Raw genomic sequence first — 17,200 nt, forward strand, 5'->3', positions numbered from 1 at the left:
CAGTGGAGCAGCACAGTGGCCAGGTGGCCTGCCCCTCCTGGGAACCCCTCAGGAGCTCTTGGGGGGATATGAACTCAAATCCTCCAGCTCTGTCACTTCTGGCAAAGCCAGGTTTTTCCGGAAGAAGAAGCAAGTCTCCTCCTCAGCATCCAGGATTTCCCTGAGGGATGACACCACAGGGTCATGGTCCTTCAGCATCTCTGGGTAGAGACTCACAGCTCGCTCAATCCGTAGCGAGCGCCGCACGGGCGTCAAAAATTTCAATTCTGGGCCTTCTGGGAACTCCCTTCCTCTATGGAGAGGACAAGAGCCTTGGTTAAACCCTGTGGAGGAGCACTGACATGGAGGGTGTGTGCTACCAGGAGCAGGAGATTCAGCCTTACCTGGATGCAGACGTAACCTGTAACTTGATTGAGGGGGGAAGTGAGGTCAGGGGCCTCCCCATCAGGCCTGGAGTCGATGCTGTGGGCTGCCTCTCACCTGGACAAGGTGTCGTAGGCCCCCAAGGAATGGGTTCCTCGGCCTTTTCTCCTGGCAGGAGAGGAAAAGGGCAATGCAGTTGCAGAGAGCAGCAGCTGGCACTCTGGACAGGGGCCAGGGCGCATGGCTGTAGAGACTTGCCAGTCCAGGACCCTCCCTAGCCCAGGCAGAGTAACATTGTCCCATTTTTGAGATCAGGATTCCAGACTTTCACAACACTCGTCAAGAGGGACACAAGGTGCTGGAACGGACTGTAAAGCGCGTTGCTCCTCGGCTGGGAACACCAGGGACACCCCACCTACCCATGCTCCAGCCGGCCCCACAATGTTCAGGTTACCTTCCAAGTTTTGGCCTGCATCCTTCAAAATACTGAGAGCAGTTTCCCTGAGCTCCTCAACTGGCTGCAGGAAAAGCAGAACATGGGTCAGGGCAGATCTGGCATGGGAATGGAGACCAGAGTTACAGGTGAATAGGAGGAAAGGTTTTTGCTGCATCGCAACACCCTGTGCTGAGGACAGCAGGAAGAGGCTGCAGGATTCCCCTTTGCCCAGTGGGATCCATCAGCACCCAGCACAGCTGGCCAGGTGCCCACCCTGCATGGGCACATCCTGCAGCATGGAATGGGACAGGCAGCTCTAAGGGACTTTTTCACCAGTGACTAATGCTGCTAAACTCATTCCAAAACCTGGCCCTTGGATCTCAAGGAAGCCCTCCAGTGTGGAGGCAGGGAACACAGGGAGCTGGTATGCCCCACTCACCTCAGCCCCAGCGCTGACTGCTTCTCTGTACAGCTGCAACACGTCAAAGGGGCCATTCCGGGCCAGCAGCTTTGCTTGGCAGATCCAGAATTTGGCAAATTTCTCTGCCTGGGGCACATGGGACAGGACTGACAAGAGCTCCTCTGCAGGGACACCCTGCAAGGAGAAGGGAAAGGTGTCCATGGCATGGATGAGTGTGTGCACCAGGAAGTAGTCTGTGCCTAACCACAGCTCCCAACACTCCAACACTCTCCAGGAGGAGGGCCTCAAAAGTCTGGGTTTGCAAGTCTCCTACATAACTGTTGCAACATTATTGAGGGATCAGGGACATGGATCACTGATAGAATTATGGGATCAATAAAAGAACTGTAGCAAGAGCCTGCAAGCAAAAGGCCTGTGTGAGAAAGACTCTCCATGAGAAAATTCTTGTGTGAGAACCAAGCCTGAGAAACAAAGAAGGGAGTTGGAAGCGATGCAGCTGTGCTGATAAGATGTGCTAACCGGGAGAGAAGGGAGGCTGAACTCTGAATTCTTTTAATCATAACATAACTGTAGAAGCTTGCCAATGTAAGTCCAATTATGTAGAAGTAAAAATGTGCTTTGATAAGTTTTAAGCCACTTAAGAGTTACCAAGCTGGTATACTATAGAAGTGCCTCTGGATTGCTAATGAACAGAGCTTGCTCTTATCAACCACATTGGTTTGGGACTGCAATTTCTCCCCCCGCTGGAGTCGTCGGACTCTTTTTCATTTCCAACACATAACCATGGCAGCTAAAAGCTGTCCTGACTCTATCTTCCCCTTGAGTAAGTGAGTCTAGTATTCCAGAGGGGTGTCAAGGGATAGACTCCAGTGCTGGCATTAATTGGGGCCAGTAAATCCTGGAGCAGGGCTAGCAGTCAGTGGTCCTAGCAACTGTAGCTCACCAGGGCCATACCTCAAGCTGTGACACCCACCAGGGATCTACCTCGAGTTGGCTCAATCAGCCTGGGCTGCTGCTGCAGACTGCACTGCCAGGTTCCAGGACACCATCAGTGTCACGCAGAAGGCCCATGCTGGCTTTGGCTGGGCTAGAATTAATTTCCTTCCCAGTGGTTGGTATGGGGCTGTGTGCTTGGAATTTGTGCTAAACACAGTGATGACAAGAGGTATTTTCATAATTGCTGAGCAAGATTTACACAGCACCAAGGCATTTTCTACTTTTTGTACTGCCACACTGTCAAGGATGCTGGGGATCTGTGGGAAGTTGAAAGGAAACACAGCCAGGAGAGGTGACCCCAAGATATATTCTGGACCCTGTACTCAGTGTATAAAGTGGGGGGAACATTTGGAGTTGACAAACAGTTGATGCTGTTTGTCTTCCCAAGTCACCACTGCATGTGATGGGGCCCTGCTCTCCTGGAAGTGGCAGAACACCTGCCTGACCATGGGAAGCAGGGAGTCGATGTTTTGCTTTGCTTGTGTGCATAGCTTTTGCTTTCCCAATTAAACTGTCTTTATCTCAACCCATTAATTCTTTGGCTTTTACCCTTATGATTCTCTCCCCAGTCCTGCTGGTGGAGGACTGCGTGAGCAGCTGCATGGGGCTTGGCTGCTGGCTGGGGTTAAACCACAGCAGTCCGTTTGGACAGGGTACCTCTCCATTCTCCCGGCCAGCACAGCTCACCGCATGCCTTTGGCCTACCCATAACTTCATGAGGACTTTTATTTTCCTGTGTTTCCCCTCTGGCAACTGAACACTTGCTCCCAACCCCTCTTAGCTACTGGAGGGACATGGCCCCTCATCCCCTGGCATGCTCCAGGAGAGGAGAAGCTTGTTCAAGCAGCTCCTCTCCCATTCTCACCTCCTCAGCGAACTTCAGGCACTGAGTTAATACGTTGTTGATCTCCGCTTGGCAGCGCTGCTCTGGATTCTCTTGCTTCTCTTTTGCTTTGACGCTTCTGCAGGATGGCTTCACTGCCTGCTTCTGAAGCAGTGCCATCGGTGGCCGCTTGTACTTCTTGCCTTTAGATGCCAACCACTCCTCCAGCTGTTTCCTGTCCAAGGACCGAGAGATCAGTTACCACCCCAGCAGACAGTAGCTTGGCAAGAGCTGGCTGTTTTTTCCTTGGAATCTCCCTTTAGCCAACTTCAGCTGCTCAAAAACAATCAGTATATCTATGTCAGAAACACATCTGAGCTCTAGACTGGGAAAGGAAAACACTCTCAAGTGTAAGCCTTGAGGCTAAAACAGGAGAGTGGCCACACACTCTCCTTCCACTTACTGAATCGGTGGGAGAGGAACCCAGGGTGACACCCAACATTGTCCCCAACCCTTTCTTTTTCAGGGCATCAACCTCCCAAAACGCTTTTGCTGATAAAAGACTTTGGACTCCGTTTTCAGCAGGCTCACCCAGTCAAACCTTTTAAACTCTGCTGTTTCCTGGAGGCAAGGACCCAGGTGGCCAGAGCTGCCACTTACTTACGATCTGCAGCTGATGGGATCCTTGGAATGCGCCTAGCCTGCATACCACCTGCCTTCGGTAGCTCTGGTTGAAGCTCATCTCTCCTACTTCTCAAGTCATCCTCAAGTACAGGAGTTTTGGAGTTGTGTATGCTGTGAGACTGGTTTGGGTGGCCTGTCCCTTGGGATGCTGCTGTGTGTCCAGGAGGCACCACCTTCATGTCCTTCCTGTCCATCCCCTCTTTAACCATGGGCCTTGGCAAAGTGACACCTGGGTTCAGGCTGGATTTCAGGATTGTGGTCCCCTCGGGCTTGCCCATGGTGGGAGGCTTGGTGGGAAATCTTCTCACTGGGGGAGGTTGGCTGTGGTGCTTGAGACTTTCCCCTGGAGCTGTGCCAGGTGGCTTTCCTACAGGTTGCCTCACTGTAGTAGTTGTTCCCTGGTTTTTCCCTGGGTTTTTATGTAGCAAATTATCAGAAGCAGGAAGGAACCGAGAGGGCTGCAACGGCCGAGTTCTGGTACTTGTATTTTGAGACACACTCTTTGACTCTGGCAGGGTTTTCCTGAATTTATCCAGAACTGGCTCTTCCTTAGGCTGGTGGTTACTAATTCTGTCTTTTGGACCCAGAACAGGCCTTGACGTTACGGCTGAGCTTTGCCTGTGGGCCAAGACTTTCTTCTTCCCGAGACCGTTTCCATCAGATTGTAAAGCTCTGATCAGCACCGGGGGTGTGGAGGCTCGTGGGCCGAGGTTTTCCTTGTGGCAGACTAGCCTGTCCTGCAGCCCCTCATTCAGGGAGTGAGGTGCTCCAGGAGGGGGGTGGTCACTTCCCACCTGAGGTGCTGCTGCAGTGACAGTATCCTGTGCAGACTTCGGGTTCCTTTCTGGATTTAGGTGACCTGAGCTTGAAGGTGGGAGCCTGTCTCTGGTCTGTGCAGAAGCAGGAAGCTTCCCATTGTTCCCCGGCTGCACTGGACACACCCCTGCTGCTCTCTGGGATATATCTGAAGGCTTCTGCTGAGCAGTGTGGCCAGAGTGCTGTGTGGATTTTGCTCCAAGCTTGCCATGCCCTTGAGCACCCTCCATCACGTTCCCAAGAACATCCTCCTGGTTCCTCTCAATCTGGAAAGACAAAGCAGCCCTCAGCTCCAAGGAGACCGCAGCTTGGTCAGACCCTGACAGCTGGCCCAGGGGACAGTCATGACAAAGCAGCCCAGGGGACAGTCATGACAAAGCAGCTGTCAACAGACCAGTAACACAACACCCACCAGGACATGGGCAAAGGACCAGTCTTCCAAACTGAAACTCCTAACTAAGCTAAACTCCTTTGAAAAATAATTAGTTGACTCACTGCCAGCTACTTAGCTGTCTGTTGTATGCCCCCATTTGGAGTCAGAAACTCACAACCCTGACTTGGGGATGTGGTTTTCAAAGCAAGTTACAGATCTGAATTGCAGCCAGGATGAAAAATTATTATGACTAGAGTACATTCTCTTGTGACCCTGTAAGTAGCAATCCTGAGTGAGACCCTTTGAGCTCTCTTGGACTGCTGTGGGCTGTGACCAGCATCTCCCTCTGAGCGGGACATCTCAGAGCCAGCAAACTCTCACGTTTGCTGTACTTGGAGGAACAGCAAATGATGTCAACAGAGCCTGGGCTGATGCCCCCTCTCCCCAAGGCTCAACCCTTTGCCTGTTGAGAAGATACAAAGGCATCAACATGAGTCCTTCACTGAATTTGAGGGGAAGTTTTTTCACAGGTATCTACCTTGTAGAAACTCTTTAGGTCTATACGTGTGTAAGTATGCTACAGCAAATGTTCCATGAATGTGGCTTTCCTTGGTTCTTAAGTACTTTAGATGTTTAAGTCAGGCCTGTAAGCAAGTTACTGTTGTGCTACAGTAAATTCTATATGAATCCTTTGTTAAATTGTTTAATTTAACCTATTCAATAAATACTGTTAAGTGCTGTTAAAACCTTCAGGCCTAAACTGTTGGTCAAGTCCAGTGCTCAGATTAGCAAGACTGTCCGCTCTGAATCTTGTGACTCAATGGACCTTCCTTATTCCTTTCTATCCTTACCCTGCCTCACTCCCCCAGTCTCCACGTAGGTAATTTTTGAGTGGGTTTTGGTTTTAGATTGATTGATTTTAGATTTTAGCTTGCTTTTTCTCTATGTGCTTTAACCATCCAGTTAGTAGAGTGAACCTTGACAATGAACGTTGTCGTGCTTTCACTTTTATATTACACCTGCTTTTGCTGATACCTTTGCCAGTGATTCTTTAAGCAACCATGAAACACTCATTCGTGAGAGGGGACCCTGTTCTGCCCAGACTCACTTAAAGCATGAGAGACCCAAAAGCTTCCTACTTACATGCTTGAGTTTAGAAACTGGCTCGAAGGGTGGATTCAGGTGATGAGTCCAGTTCTTTAAAAAGTGTCTGTAAAAGTCAAACAAATTATCAGGTTATTTATCAGCCATAAGAAAAGCAGAGAGTTAAATATCTAACCCACTGCTGGTTGTCTCAGACACAGGAGCTTAGGAGTAGTTTTCAGAAATCAAAAACCTGTCAAGGAATACTAGCCCATACTACGAATTCTTTTTCTTTTGTGTGGCAACAGAAAAGCAACACAAACCATTAACATCCAAGGTTGTCACCAAACTTCCATGGACAACAAAGCTAACCAAAATGATTCCTGCAGGCAACTGTCTGCCTGCCAGGTAGGGGGTTTGGAGGCTCCCAAATTGCCCTGTGTGTCACAGACAGATGGGGTCACGCCGCTGCCACGCTGCAGGTCATAGCGGTGCCTCAGAGAGTCCTGAGCGGGGTTCACTGCAGTGTAGCTGATCCACAAGCCTTGCAGCTGTCCAGGCACTGGCAGCTAAGCAGGAAGGTGGGACAGCAGGCCACTGTCAGCTCCCACAGTCCTGTCCTCTCCTCCTCACAGAACTGGAGCCCTCTGACAGCAGCCAGCTGGGGAGTTCTCCCATCCCTGTGCTCCAGGGTAGCAGCTCAGCCCTCTGGGAAGATGAATGCCTGCACAAGTACTTTTCCATAAGAAAGAGCCTAGAGAGTGAGGGGATCATCTTCTGTTCTGCCCAAGTGCTGCCCTATGCCAAAAAGAAAGGTCGTGAATCTTCTCTCATTTCTATTACATTAGTGGCGTTTCCCAGAGCCTGGTGACAGGAACTGGTTTGCTCTTTGATCCTGCTTCTTCTCTTCCTATTTTCCTGCCAGATGCACTGAAAACACCCCTTCCTGATACGAACATATTCCAAAGGCCACTGGAAGCTGCCATTAAAAACCAGTGGTGAGACTCCAATCACCCTTTCCTTGAGACCTGGTTCTGAATCTGAGTTTTTAGCAGCAAGGCTTGTTCTGCCAGAGCCAGGAGCTGAGATGAGAAAGTTTCACAGAGACTCATAAAATATGCAGAAGAGACACCATCAGCCACTGGGAAATGCCAGCACTCAAACCATCCCTCTGCTCCTGCTGCCAGTAACCATAGACCAGTGCCAGAGTGCTGTGGGGGCAGAGCCCAGACAGCGAGGCCCTGGCAGGAGCTGGTTCTTTGTACGCAGGCCAGAGAAGGCAGACACTGGCCAGTGGGGAGAGCCAGCTATACCTCAGACCTTTACATATTGTCTCATCCAAGCCCAGCATCCTCCTAACTTACTTTGCGCTTGGGCATTTCAGCCTTTCCTTGGCTGCTTGGCAGTTCTGCGGCCGGCTCCTCCGTTGCTCTGCAGAGAGATGACAGGAAATGCAGTGCACACAGCACGGTCTCAGTTCTGAAAGAACAAATATCTGTGACAATGGATTTCTCTTAGTCTCAAACACTACATTGCACATCTCTCAAGCTCCCTGCCTGGGGAACCTGGCAATGCTGTTCCCAGAAATTCCCATGCACATGATACTGCCCAGAGGCTCACTGGCACTTGAGCTTCCCGACCCTCACAGAGTGATGCCACTCAACACCCCAGCTGTGCAGGGTTCAGTTTGCAGAAGGAGCGGGGAGATGCTGCCCACGATTCCGTTTCAGCTGTATATGCCGCAGGCCTGCGCCCACTAGCAGCCAAGCCCTCTTCTAACACAAGTAAGAGGGAAAAGCAAGGAGCGTCTCAAAAGGAGGAGAAAGGATACTTCCGACACTCCCAGTTTGGCTGCGGCACCAGGGCACCTGTCATAGGTTAGCAAGCATAGTCCCGAAAGGGATGTCCTTGCTAAGGGGTGCTTACAGCTTCCTCTGGGACCTGACAGAACCTATCAGCGGCCAGTTTGAATATGGACAATTCTCTGAGCCACTTAAAGTTGTGAACACCTCTGTGATCCACATTTAAGAATAGGCAAACTCCCCCTCCAAGCTCTCTCTCGTTTCCGGCGCTGGGACAGGTGGCTGCGGGCCCCGTGCGGGGGCCGGCGGGCCTGGCCAGTCCCTGCTTGGGCCAGGCCGGGCCGGGCCACGGCCATCCTGGATTCGATGGACCTGTTCCAGCCGTGGAACCCCCCCCACTGCCTTGCCGTGGGCAGCCGGAGCGGCTCGGCTCTCCCCCCTCTCCACTTCGATAAGAAAAATTCAACATTCCAGCTGCAAAGCTGCAAGGCCGAGGTGAGATTAACCCTTTTATTGCTGTGAAGAGCTGAAAACCTGAGGGAAGAGAGAGAGGAGATGCTTAAAGCTGAAAGTCTGTTGTGAAGCTATGATATATCAGAGTATCCTGTTGTAATTTCATGAAGATATGGGGGGTGGAGTGTTCAACTCGTAAGCAAAAGCACCTGCGCCGAGATAGGCAGATGCTGACGCAGCTGTAATGTCATGAGAAGTTTGGACAGGGAGAGATGGACCAGATGAGGACTTTGGCTCCAAACGGGAAAGGAGAAAACCTCAGTCCCTAGAGATGCTCTCAGAGATAGTCCTAACGATGAAGATGAGGAAGACCCTTTGCTCCCAGGGAAGGAGAAGGGCCTCTGTTTTTTGTTTCTGAACGGCTCAACCTTAAAATTGTACCCCAAAAAACTTCAAGAGTGGACCCTCGAAAGCAGTTGCGGGAAAAGCTGCAAGTCGGGGGAAGGGACTCACACGCAGGCAGAGAGAGACTCCTCTTCCTAAATGGACTGAACAATATTTGGAAGTGGGCGGCTCTCTCGTTGTGATACTGTTTTCACAGCACGAGCAAGAAGAGACTTCTGTTTCTAATGGACTGAACAAGGTTTTTATGGAAATGGTAAACAGACTGAACATCTTAAGGGTTGTCTTTTTACATTGTCAGTGGGAGAAGGGAGGAAGGTGGGGGGAGGAGGAGAGTTCTGAAGGTGGTATAACTTTTTTTCCCTTCTTTTAGGTCTGTTAATAAATTTCTTTATATTCTTTCAAGTTTGGTGCCTGCTTTGCGTTTCTCCTAATTCTTATCTCACAGAAGATAAACAGTAATGAGTATTTTAGACCAAACCACTACACTAAATTGGTGTTTCCGCCCGGTTACAAACCCAACCCGCGACAGCACCTCACAGCCAAGAGTCCAGCATCACCCCATCCCGAGGGCCCCCGTCCCTAACACTCTCCCAGTCTCACCCGATCACCCACATCTCGCCCTGGGCTTTAGGGACATGTCAAGCCCCCTCTGCTCTCCAAGGCTTCCACTGAGCCCCAAGAGCAGCACGACCCCCCCCCCCCCCAAAACGCCCCCAATCCTTCCACACTGCCTTCTCCCAAACCGCGTCCCTGGGCCCGTTTTGGGGCACCTCCCGCGGGTTCCCACACCCCTAACCACACCGATCCCGCGGCCCCCACTCAGCCTCCCACCCAGCAGCCTGCAGGCCACCCCTGACACCCTCCCCACAGCCCCGTCTTCGCGCGCCTCCAGTCCAGCACTCCCACAGAACTCGCGGCCTCCCCGCAGGGTACCCGCCCCAGAGGGTCCGCAGGTCGCACCACCCCCACATCGCAGAGCCTCATAGCTCCATTCTCCCCCGCGTCCACAGGGCCCCCAGACCGCCCGCACCCCTCAGTACCGGCACCCCTCAGAGCCAGCTCCGGGGCTCCCGCCCGCTCCATCACGGCACCGCCGCAGAACAACCGCCCGCAGCTCCAGCAACCGCCGCGCCGCATTCATTGGCCACCGCCTTCTTCAAACCGACCAATGGAGAGAGCCAAGCGGCGGCTGCGGCTCTGTCATTGGTCGGAGGGGGCGAGGGCGGGGACAACGCGCCCCCAGCGGCGGCCTCAGCCACAGGGGAGGGCCGGGGAGGGCCAGGTCCGAGCCGAGCCGAGCCGAGCCGAGCCGAGCCGAGCCGAGCCGAGCCGAGCCGAGCCGAGCCGAGCCGAGCCGAGCCGAGCCGTGCCGTGCCGTGCCGTGCCGTGCCGTGCCGTGCCGTGCCGTGACATACTGTGCCAGGCCGCAACGTTCCACGGCACGGTGTGCGATGCCGTGCCACGTCTGGCCTCGCAATTTCATGCCGTGCCATGCTGTGCAATGCCACATAACGCCACACCACGCCATGCAATACCACGCAGTGCCACACCACACCATGCTGTGCTGCACCATGCTGTGCCACATAAGGCATGGTGTGGTGTGAAATTGCATGACATGGTGCGCCACATCATAGTATGTGATATCATGCCACACCCTGTAATGCCACGCCACACCACTCATTGTCCTGCCGTGCTGTGGTCCACCATGCCATGTGCTGGCAGCAGCTGGCTCAGAGGTGACAGCTCCAGGTGGCTGCCAGGGCTGCTGGGGATCCACCATGGGATGCCCACCCCAGTCACCTCCCAGCTGTGGTGTGGGCATGGAGACAGGGTGGTGGAAGGTCCTGCGTGGGTCTGACCAAGTCAGGATGGTTCCTGGGCCGTGGGGTGGCCACCCACTCCCTGGGTTTTCACCCAAAAAGCAGCCAAAACAGAAGGATTTTCCCATCCATAACCCTATCCCACATGAACAATGAGCTGAGCAATGCTGTCCTAGAAAACTTTTTATTTCCACCTCCATCCACATATAAGTTAAAAGCAATCATAAATAAGAGGGCGCAATAAGTAAGTACAAAAGCAATGGGCAGATACAATAAATAAATAAATACATACATACATACAGATTGGGGTGGCTCGAGCCCATGGGGCCCAGAGCTGCTATTTCACACGAAATAGATGGGGAGGGGGGTTGCGTCCCAGGGGGTTGTACTTAGTACATACAGCCTGAAAACCAGTGACTGCTGGTTGGGTTGATGCAGGGTCCTCAGCGCCCGCTCAGCTCATAGGTAGCAATGTTCACCTGGTCTGGGGTGTTCGTGATGCTGACAGGCTGGCGGGGCTGCAGGGATGTGCAAACGAACCAGCCGGGGAAGGCAGCCGACTCGAAGCGGGTGGTCCCCTCAGCTGGGCTGTCCAGGCGATAGAAGATGAAGCGGGTCAGCTCCACACTCTCAATATCCCTCCTGACGTCTGCTTCCTATAACCACGGAGGTGAAATGGGAGTTAAGGTGGAATAGAGCCCCCAGCCCCACAGAGGACACACTGGTGGGACCCCCTGCTCACCTCCAGCTGCAGCACGGGCTTGGTGCCACTCATCACACATGACATGTAGAGCCGGTAGCCCTTGATACCCAATGCCACCGGCACCCTTCCAGACCCTGGGCTGCCCTGTGATGACCGGGGACGGTACAGAGCGATGTTAAGCTTCACTGCAGAGAGAAGGGACAGGTAAATAGGCGGTCCTGGGATTGTGGGTCAGCTCCTGGATGGTCCTGGGTTTGGGGAGAGGGACGGTGGGACGGGACCATATGCTCTCACCTTTCCGTCCAGCAGAAGGTCCCTGCAGGTGCAGTGCCACCAGCTGGGTGGGTGACTCCAGTACGAAGCATTTATGGTCAATGTCCAGGATGTCAAAGGACTGGGAGCGAGTGTAGCGGAAAACGGGTGCCCCAGTATAACTGCCCTTGATGCACTGGAAGGAGACGGGCTCTGTAGGGAGTGAGACAGTCAGGGGGACGCTGATGCTCCCAGGTCCAAGAGTATCCCCCAAGAGTATCCTCTGGCTGGAGTGACACCCCTGACATCACCCTCCTACCGAAGATATCGTCCAAGAAGCTGCCAAGGTCACTATCGGCAAAGTCCTTGTGCGACGGCTGCTTTAGGAGCTTGGTCACAGCAGCCACCAGGACGGCAGCCTGGCGAAAGGTCCTGGAAAGGTGTCCTTTTGTCACTGCCACCTGGATGCCCACCCCAGGCGATGTCACCTCCAAGTCCAGTTGGGGCTTTTGGGGAGGAAAGGGGATGCAGAGTGAGAGCCTGGCTTCCATACCACACGGACCCCACTGCTCCCACCACCCCAGCGTTACCTTCTGTGGGCAGAAGCAGTTGGGGCCATACAACGTCTCCTCATTCAGGCTGAAAGGCAAAGGGAGATGGTGAAGCCAGGGTCAGGAACGCAGCAATCACATCCCCAAAGTCTTCTCTGGCACATCTGTTCTTACCTGCTGCTCTCCAGTGTGTCCAAATCAGGGACGAATGCCATTGCCGTCACTGGCTGCAGAGTCCTGGGCAGAGACTTCACAGCACCTGCAAACTGCTGAGGCGCTTGGCTGCCTGCTCCTGCCTGTCCCGCCTGCAGGGCTGCTTGGCTGCTCTCTGAGCCCGGCGTCAGTGGGGCTGGTTTTCAAGAGTCTCTAGAAGGAAGCGTTGTCAGAGTGGGATTTCCAGGTTTCGCAATGCCCAGTTTTGCCCAATTACTCTGTTGAGACTGGAGGGCTGGAGGGGTTGGTTGCCCCCAAGCAGTGCAGTGGGGAGGCAGAGCATGGAGCAGAGCAGGGGATGCTCCAGGACCAGAGTGTGGGGCAGAGCAGTGAATGATCCGGAGCTGGGGTGTGGGGCAGAGCCAAAGCTTCCCCACAGCTTCCTTCTGCACTGCCCAGACCCCTGGTGCCATGGCCAGCTGTGTGCCCTCTGTCACCCCTCTTGTCCCCACTGCTCCAGCACCAGTGAGTGCAGGACCCTCCTGTCCCCTCGGTTTCTTGTGCCCACGCATGCCACCCTGGGGACATGGCCTCCAGGGCCATGGCCTTCAGGGACACCCCTCATCCTCATGTCCATCCAGTGTGCCGGAGATTGCACCATGCTGGGGAGGGCCGGGGATGTGCGTGGCCGGGCTTGCATGGACTTGGGCTGTTGGGGTGCTTTCCTGGCACCTGTTTCACTTCCTGAAAGTGCCGTCCAGCCCTGCACAACTCCTGGGGCCGAGACTGGCACCACCATGACTCAGTGTCAGGAAATTGCCAGAAACCCAGAGCTCCCGGAGCACTTCCTGTGCCCTGCTGAGCATCCGCTGGCTGTCACACTTCCTGGGATGTCCCCAAAGGCCTGAGGTCCCCCAGGGCAAGGGGTCCTCCACGACACAGTGGAAGTCCCCAGGCCGTGGTAGAGGTCCCCAGGCCACGGTTGGGGTCCTGAAGCCACGGTGAGGGTCACCAAGCCATGACGAGGGTTGTGGGCCATGGACCACGGTGCGTGTTGCCAGGCCATACCAAGGGTCTCCAGGCCACGGTGAGAACTCTCTGGCCATTCCGGGGGTCCCCAGACCCCACACGGGATCCCAGGCCCCGCCAGGGCCTTGCCCCGGCCCGGCCCGGCCCGGCGCTCCCCGCCCCACGGCGCAGCCGCCCTGGGCCGGGATGGAAGGGCGGGGCAAAAGGGGCGGGGCGCCGCGGCGTAGTGACGCAAGGGCGGGGCGGGGCGGGGCCAGAGAGCGGGGCCGCTGTCAGAGCCGGGGCCACGAGCGGGCTGTGCGGACGTGCCGGTGGGTTCCACGGCAGGGCCGGACGGTGGGGCCGGACCCAGCCGGGCCGGAGGGCCGGGAGCGAGGGCCGGGGCCGGGGCGGGGCGGGGGTCGCGCCGGGGGCCGCGCTGGGCCGGGGGCCCGCGGTCGCGCCCCGGTGTCCTTGGCGCCGCCCGGGCGCCTGGGAGGAGGGGAGCCGGGGGGCGGGGCTGTGGCGAGACGGACAGCCGTGCGGCCAATGGCAGAGCCCAGCCGTTGGCTCCGCTCCTATAGACGGCGCGGAGCGCCGAGTGCGGGCGGCGGCGGCGGGCGGTGATTGGGGGGCGCGGGGCGGGGGCGGTCCTGGCGCGCTCTCGGGGGCGGGGCGGGGGTCCCGCTGCCCCTTCCCGCGCCCGCCGGCACGCGGGGCCGCCTCGCGCCTCACGGGTCCCCCCCGCGCCCTCTCGGCAGGGCCGCTTCGTTCCGTTTGCCCGGTCGGAGGATGCCGTCCGAGCCCGCGGCGCTCCCTGGCGATGTCTGGTGGGCTCTGGTGGGCCGGGGTCGGCGGTGTAGCGGCCACAGAGGGTCTGCCCCGGACCCCGCCCGCCGTGAGGCCCTCGCCCGCCGCGGGCCCGGAGGTGCCCGGTGCTGGATCGGCTGTGGCTGCAGCCGGTGGCTGTGGCCCCGCTGCTTCCTGGAAAGTGGAGTTTATGCTGTTTTTAACCTAGGACGCGTTCCTAAATTCCAAGTCGTTCCCAAGTACCCGCCATCTAGGCTGACGTCCCCATCCCGATTGCGGGTGGGTCACATTTAGCACTTTAATCTGCTTATTGGTGAGCTCTGGGCCGTCATCTGTTGTGGGTATTCCTGAGGTTTGACCTTTTGGTGAGGTTTGGGCTGTGGCTGGCTGCCCCTCTGCACTTTCCTCAGTCATCACTCCCAGTGTGACCTTTGCATTCCTATTTGACCCTGATATCCCTTATCTCAGGCTCGGTTTACTACGTCTTTGCTTCTGGTTCTGTATTTTGATCCTACTTGCAATTATCCCAGCTCCAAGCTTGTCTTGTCTCTGTCCAGGCTCCTAGCCAACCGTTCCTGCAAGAGATCCTCAAAGAGGATCCTCAAAGCTAGTTCTGCTTGCTTTGGGTCAACCTCCGGCATTAACCTCACTGTTTTCCTGAGAGGTCGCTGGATGCTGCTGAGTGACAACACCGAAACTGGACATGAAACTGGAGATGTTGATGCTGCTTCTGTCCTAAAGCTTTTTCCCTGCCATATGCATGCCTGTGCTCTGGCACCTGATTCAGTTGACTCTCTGAAATGCCACAGAATTGTGGAATGCTTTGAGTAGGAAGGGACCTGAAAGATCGTCCAGTAGCACCTCTCCCCCCCCCACCCACCGTGGGCAGGGACACCTTCCACTATCCCAGGTTGCTCCAAGCCCCATCCAACGTGGTCTTGAACTTCCAGGGATGGGACAGCCACAGCTTCTCTGGGCAACCTGTGCTAGTGCCTTAGCACCCTTGCAGGGAAGAATTTCCTCCCAGTATCCCATCTAACCCTGCCCTCTGGCAGTGGGAAGCCAACCCCCCTTGTTCTGTCGTTCCAGGCCCTTGTCTAAAGTCCCTCCTCAGCTCTCTTGGAGCCCCTTTAGGGATTGGGAGAGTCTCTAAGGTCTCCCTGGAGCCTTCTCTTCTCTAGACTGAACATCCCTGACTTTCTCAGCCTTTCAGATAAATACCTGTGTGTGTTATGCTGTGCAGATCTGAAGAGGGTGAATCCCCAGTGCTGTGGCACTTGTGGTCCTGCACCTTTCTTGCCAGGTGTGATTGTGGGCAGGGTGGAAAGGACAAGTGGTTCCCTTTTTCCTATGGGTAAATCTGTCAAACACTTTGGCTGAATTCAGGTGACTCTGGGTCTTCCTCAGGCTGTTTGAACCAAAACCTTATGGTTTGTGATGGGAAGTGTAGGCGCTGTCATGCCAGGCAGACAGAACTACAGAATCGCAGAATATGCTCAGCTGGAAGGAACCCACAAGGATCATCAAGTCCAACTCCTGGCCCTGCACAGGACCATCCCCAAGAGTCACACCCTGTGCCTGAGAGCGTTGTCTAAATGCTGCTTGAAGTCTTGCCAGGCTCGGTGCTTTGAGCACTTCCCTGGGGAGTCTGTTCCAGTGCCCAAACACCCTCTGGGTGAAGAACCTTTTTCTAATACCTAACCTAAAGCTCCCCTGACACAACCCTCGGGTCCTGTTACTGAGAAGAGATCAGTGTCTGAACTAGATTCAGCAAGACAAACCTGGAAGGCTGGCTGGCAAAACGCTGGCCATGGAGGTGTGTTGTTTTCTCTAGTCCCTTGTGAAATTTCTTTTTAATCTGGCGAACGCATGATAAGTGCTTTGACATTGGGCTGCTGCTCGTTAAACTCTTCTGGGATATGGAAACCAGCCAGCTGGGTCACCTCTAGCCTTGGGCCCTGCCTCTTGCGGGAGAAGCTGGGTGGAAAGGGCAGCTCCAAGAAGAGCAGCTCCAAGAAGAGCAGCTCCAAGTGCCTGCACTTCCTTCGGGATGATCCTGCTCCAGTGCTTTCCTTGGGCTGCGCTGGTTGGTTGGATGTGTGTAAACCCCATGGCTGACCCTGTGGCCAACCCCCTGGCTAACCCCAGGCCTCCCGGTACATGCCCTACTGAAAGCTGCAAGTTGGGAGCTCTCAAAGGTCCCACGCCGGCTCTGGGTTACTTTTCTGGGTTCTCTGAGCAGGGGAGAGTCCCTCTCTGGGTCTTTCATCTGCATTGACATTCTTGGGTGTGGGCTTTTGAGGAGAAGCAGTCTGTCCTGGAGTCCACTTCTCAAGTGCTTTGCAGTACTATACCCCTACTTTGCAAGCACTTTCCCCTGTAAATGGTTTGTTCCCAGCCTTATCCTGGTGCACGTCACAACAAACCAAGAAGAAGAAAACCTCGGCCAAGCAGAGTGGTCACAGAAATTGAAGCCCAGACCTACCTGGGAGGCAGAGCGATGGAAGAAGCTGAAATTAAGAGATGTGGGTGGCTTTGGTGTGCAGCGGCTCCTTCGAAGCCAGTGTTGGGTACCCAGCAAGCAAATTTGCTTCGCACTGTCATGACAGGGGAGATGATGATGCCACGCTGCCAGGGATGGGAGAGGCAGACCTGGCCATGCCAAGTGTACTGAGCGTAAACTGCATTTCCAAGCCGTGAGGGACCTGGCTGTGAGACAGGGTGGATGGATGAATCCAAATTAGAAACTGATCCTAAGCTCAGTTCTCCGTGCTCAGGGGAGGGGGTGGTCTCTGTTCAGTGCTCTCCTGCAGTTATTCGTAACCCACTTTTCTGTTCTCTCTCAACAGGAACTTGTGTGAGGCAACAGGACAAAAATGCTTAACTTAAGGACTTGTGCGGCAAAGCTGAGGCCGTTGACGGCCTCACAGACTGTAAAGACAATTTCCCAGCACAGACCGGCAGCACCTAGGACGTTCCAACAGCTCAGGTGCTACAGTGCACCGGTGGCTGCTGAACCGTTTCTGAGTGGGACTAGTTCTAACTATGTGGAGGAAATGTATTATGCTTGGCTGGAAAATCCCAAAAGTGTACATAAGGTAAGGATCAACCTTGCCAGGACGTCACCTTCACTTCTCTGTGTGTCTGAGCAGTGGGTGCAGGTAAGTGCCAGCTCTTGAGGAGGAGTGAATTCATCTGTAGGGGCCAGACGTTTGTGGACGGTCCTTCTGCCTCACTTTGCCCAAAAG

General features: G+C 54.9%; 2 protein-coding genes across 2 annotated transcripts; both read right to left on the reverse strand.

The window, feature by feature from the left end:
- Positions 1-48: 48 nt before the first annotated feature.
- CKAP2L (cytoskeleton associated protein 2 like) lies at positions 49-9,269 on the reverse strand (the record flags this gene model as incomplete). Its single annotated transcript, XM_082298305.1, has 10 exons — positions 49-292; positions 384-531; positions 818-881; positions 1,239-1,394; positions 3,082-3,274; positions 3,700-4,805; positions 6,056-6,122; positions 7,010-7,077; positions 7,360-7,426; positions 9,256-9,269. The coding sequence occupies 10 exons, from the start codon at positions 9,267-9,269 to the stop codon at positions 49-51; spliced, it is 2,127 nt and encodes a 708-aa protein (XP_082154431.1).
- Positions 9,270-10,918: 1,649 nt separating this feature from the next.
- On the reverse strand, positions 10,919-12,224 carry LOC309582802 (interleukin-1 beta-like; the record flags this gene model as incomplete). Its single annotated transcript, XM_082298172.1, has 6 exons — positions 12,156-12,224; positions 12,021-12,069; positions 11,750-11,936; positions 11,473-11,643; positions 11,218-11,363; positions 10,919-11,131 (listed from the first exon to the last, which is right to left on the reverse strand). Exons 1-6 carry the CDS (start codon positions 12,194-12,196, stop codon positions 10,919-10,921), a joined length of 807 nt encoding a protein of 268 aa, XP_082154298.1. The 5' UTR covers positions 12,197-12,224.
- Between the last annotated feature and the right edge of the window lie 4,976 nt (positions 12,225-17,200).

The sequence above is a fragment of the Coloeus monedula genome (genome assembly GCF_965178545.1).
Source record: "Coloeus monedula genome assembly, chromosome: 28".
In the NCBI taxonomy this organism is placed as follows: Eukaryota; Metazoa; Chordata; class Aves; order Passeriformes; family Corvidae; genus Coloeus; species Coloeus monedula.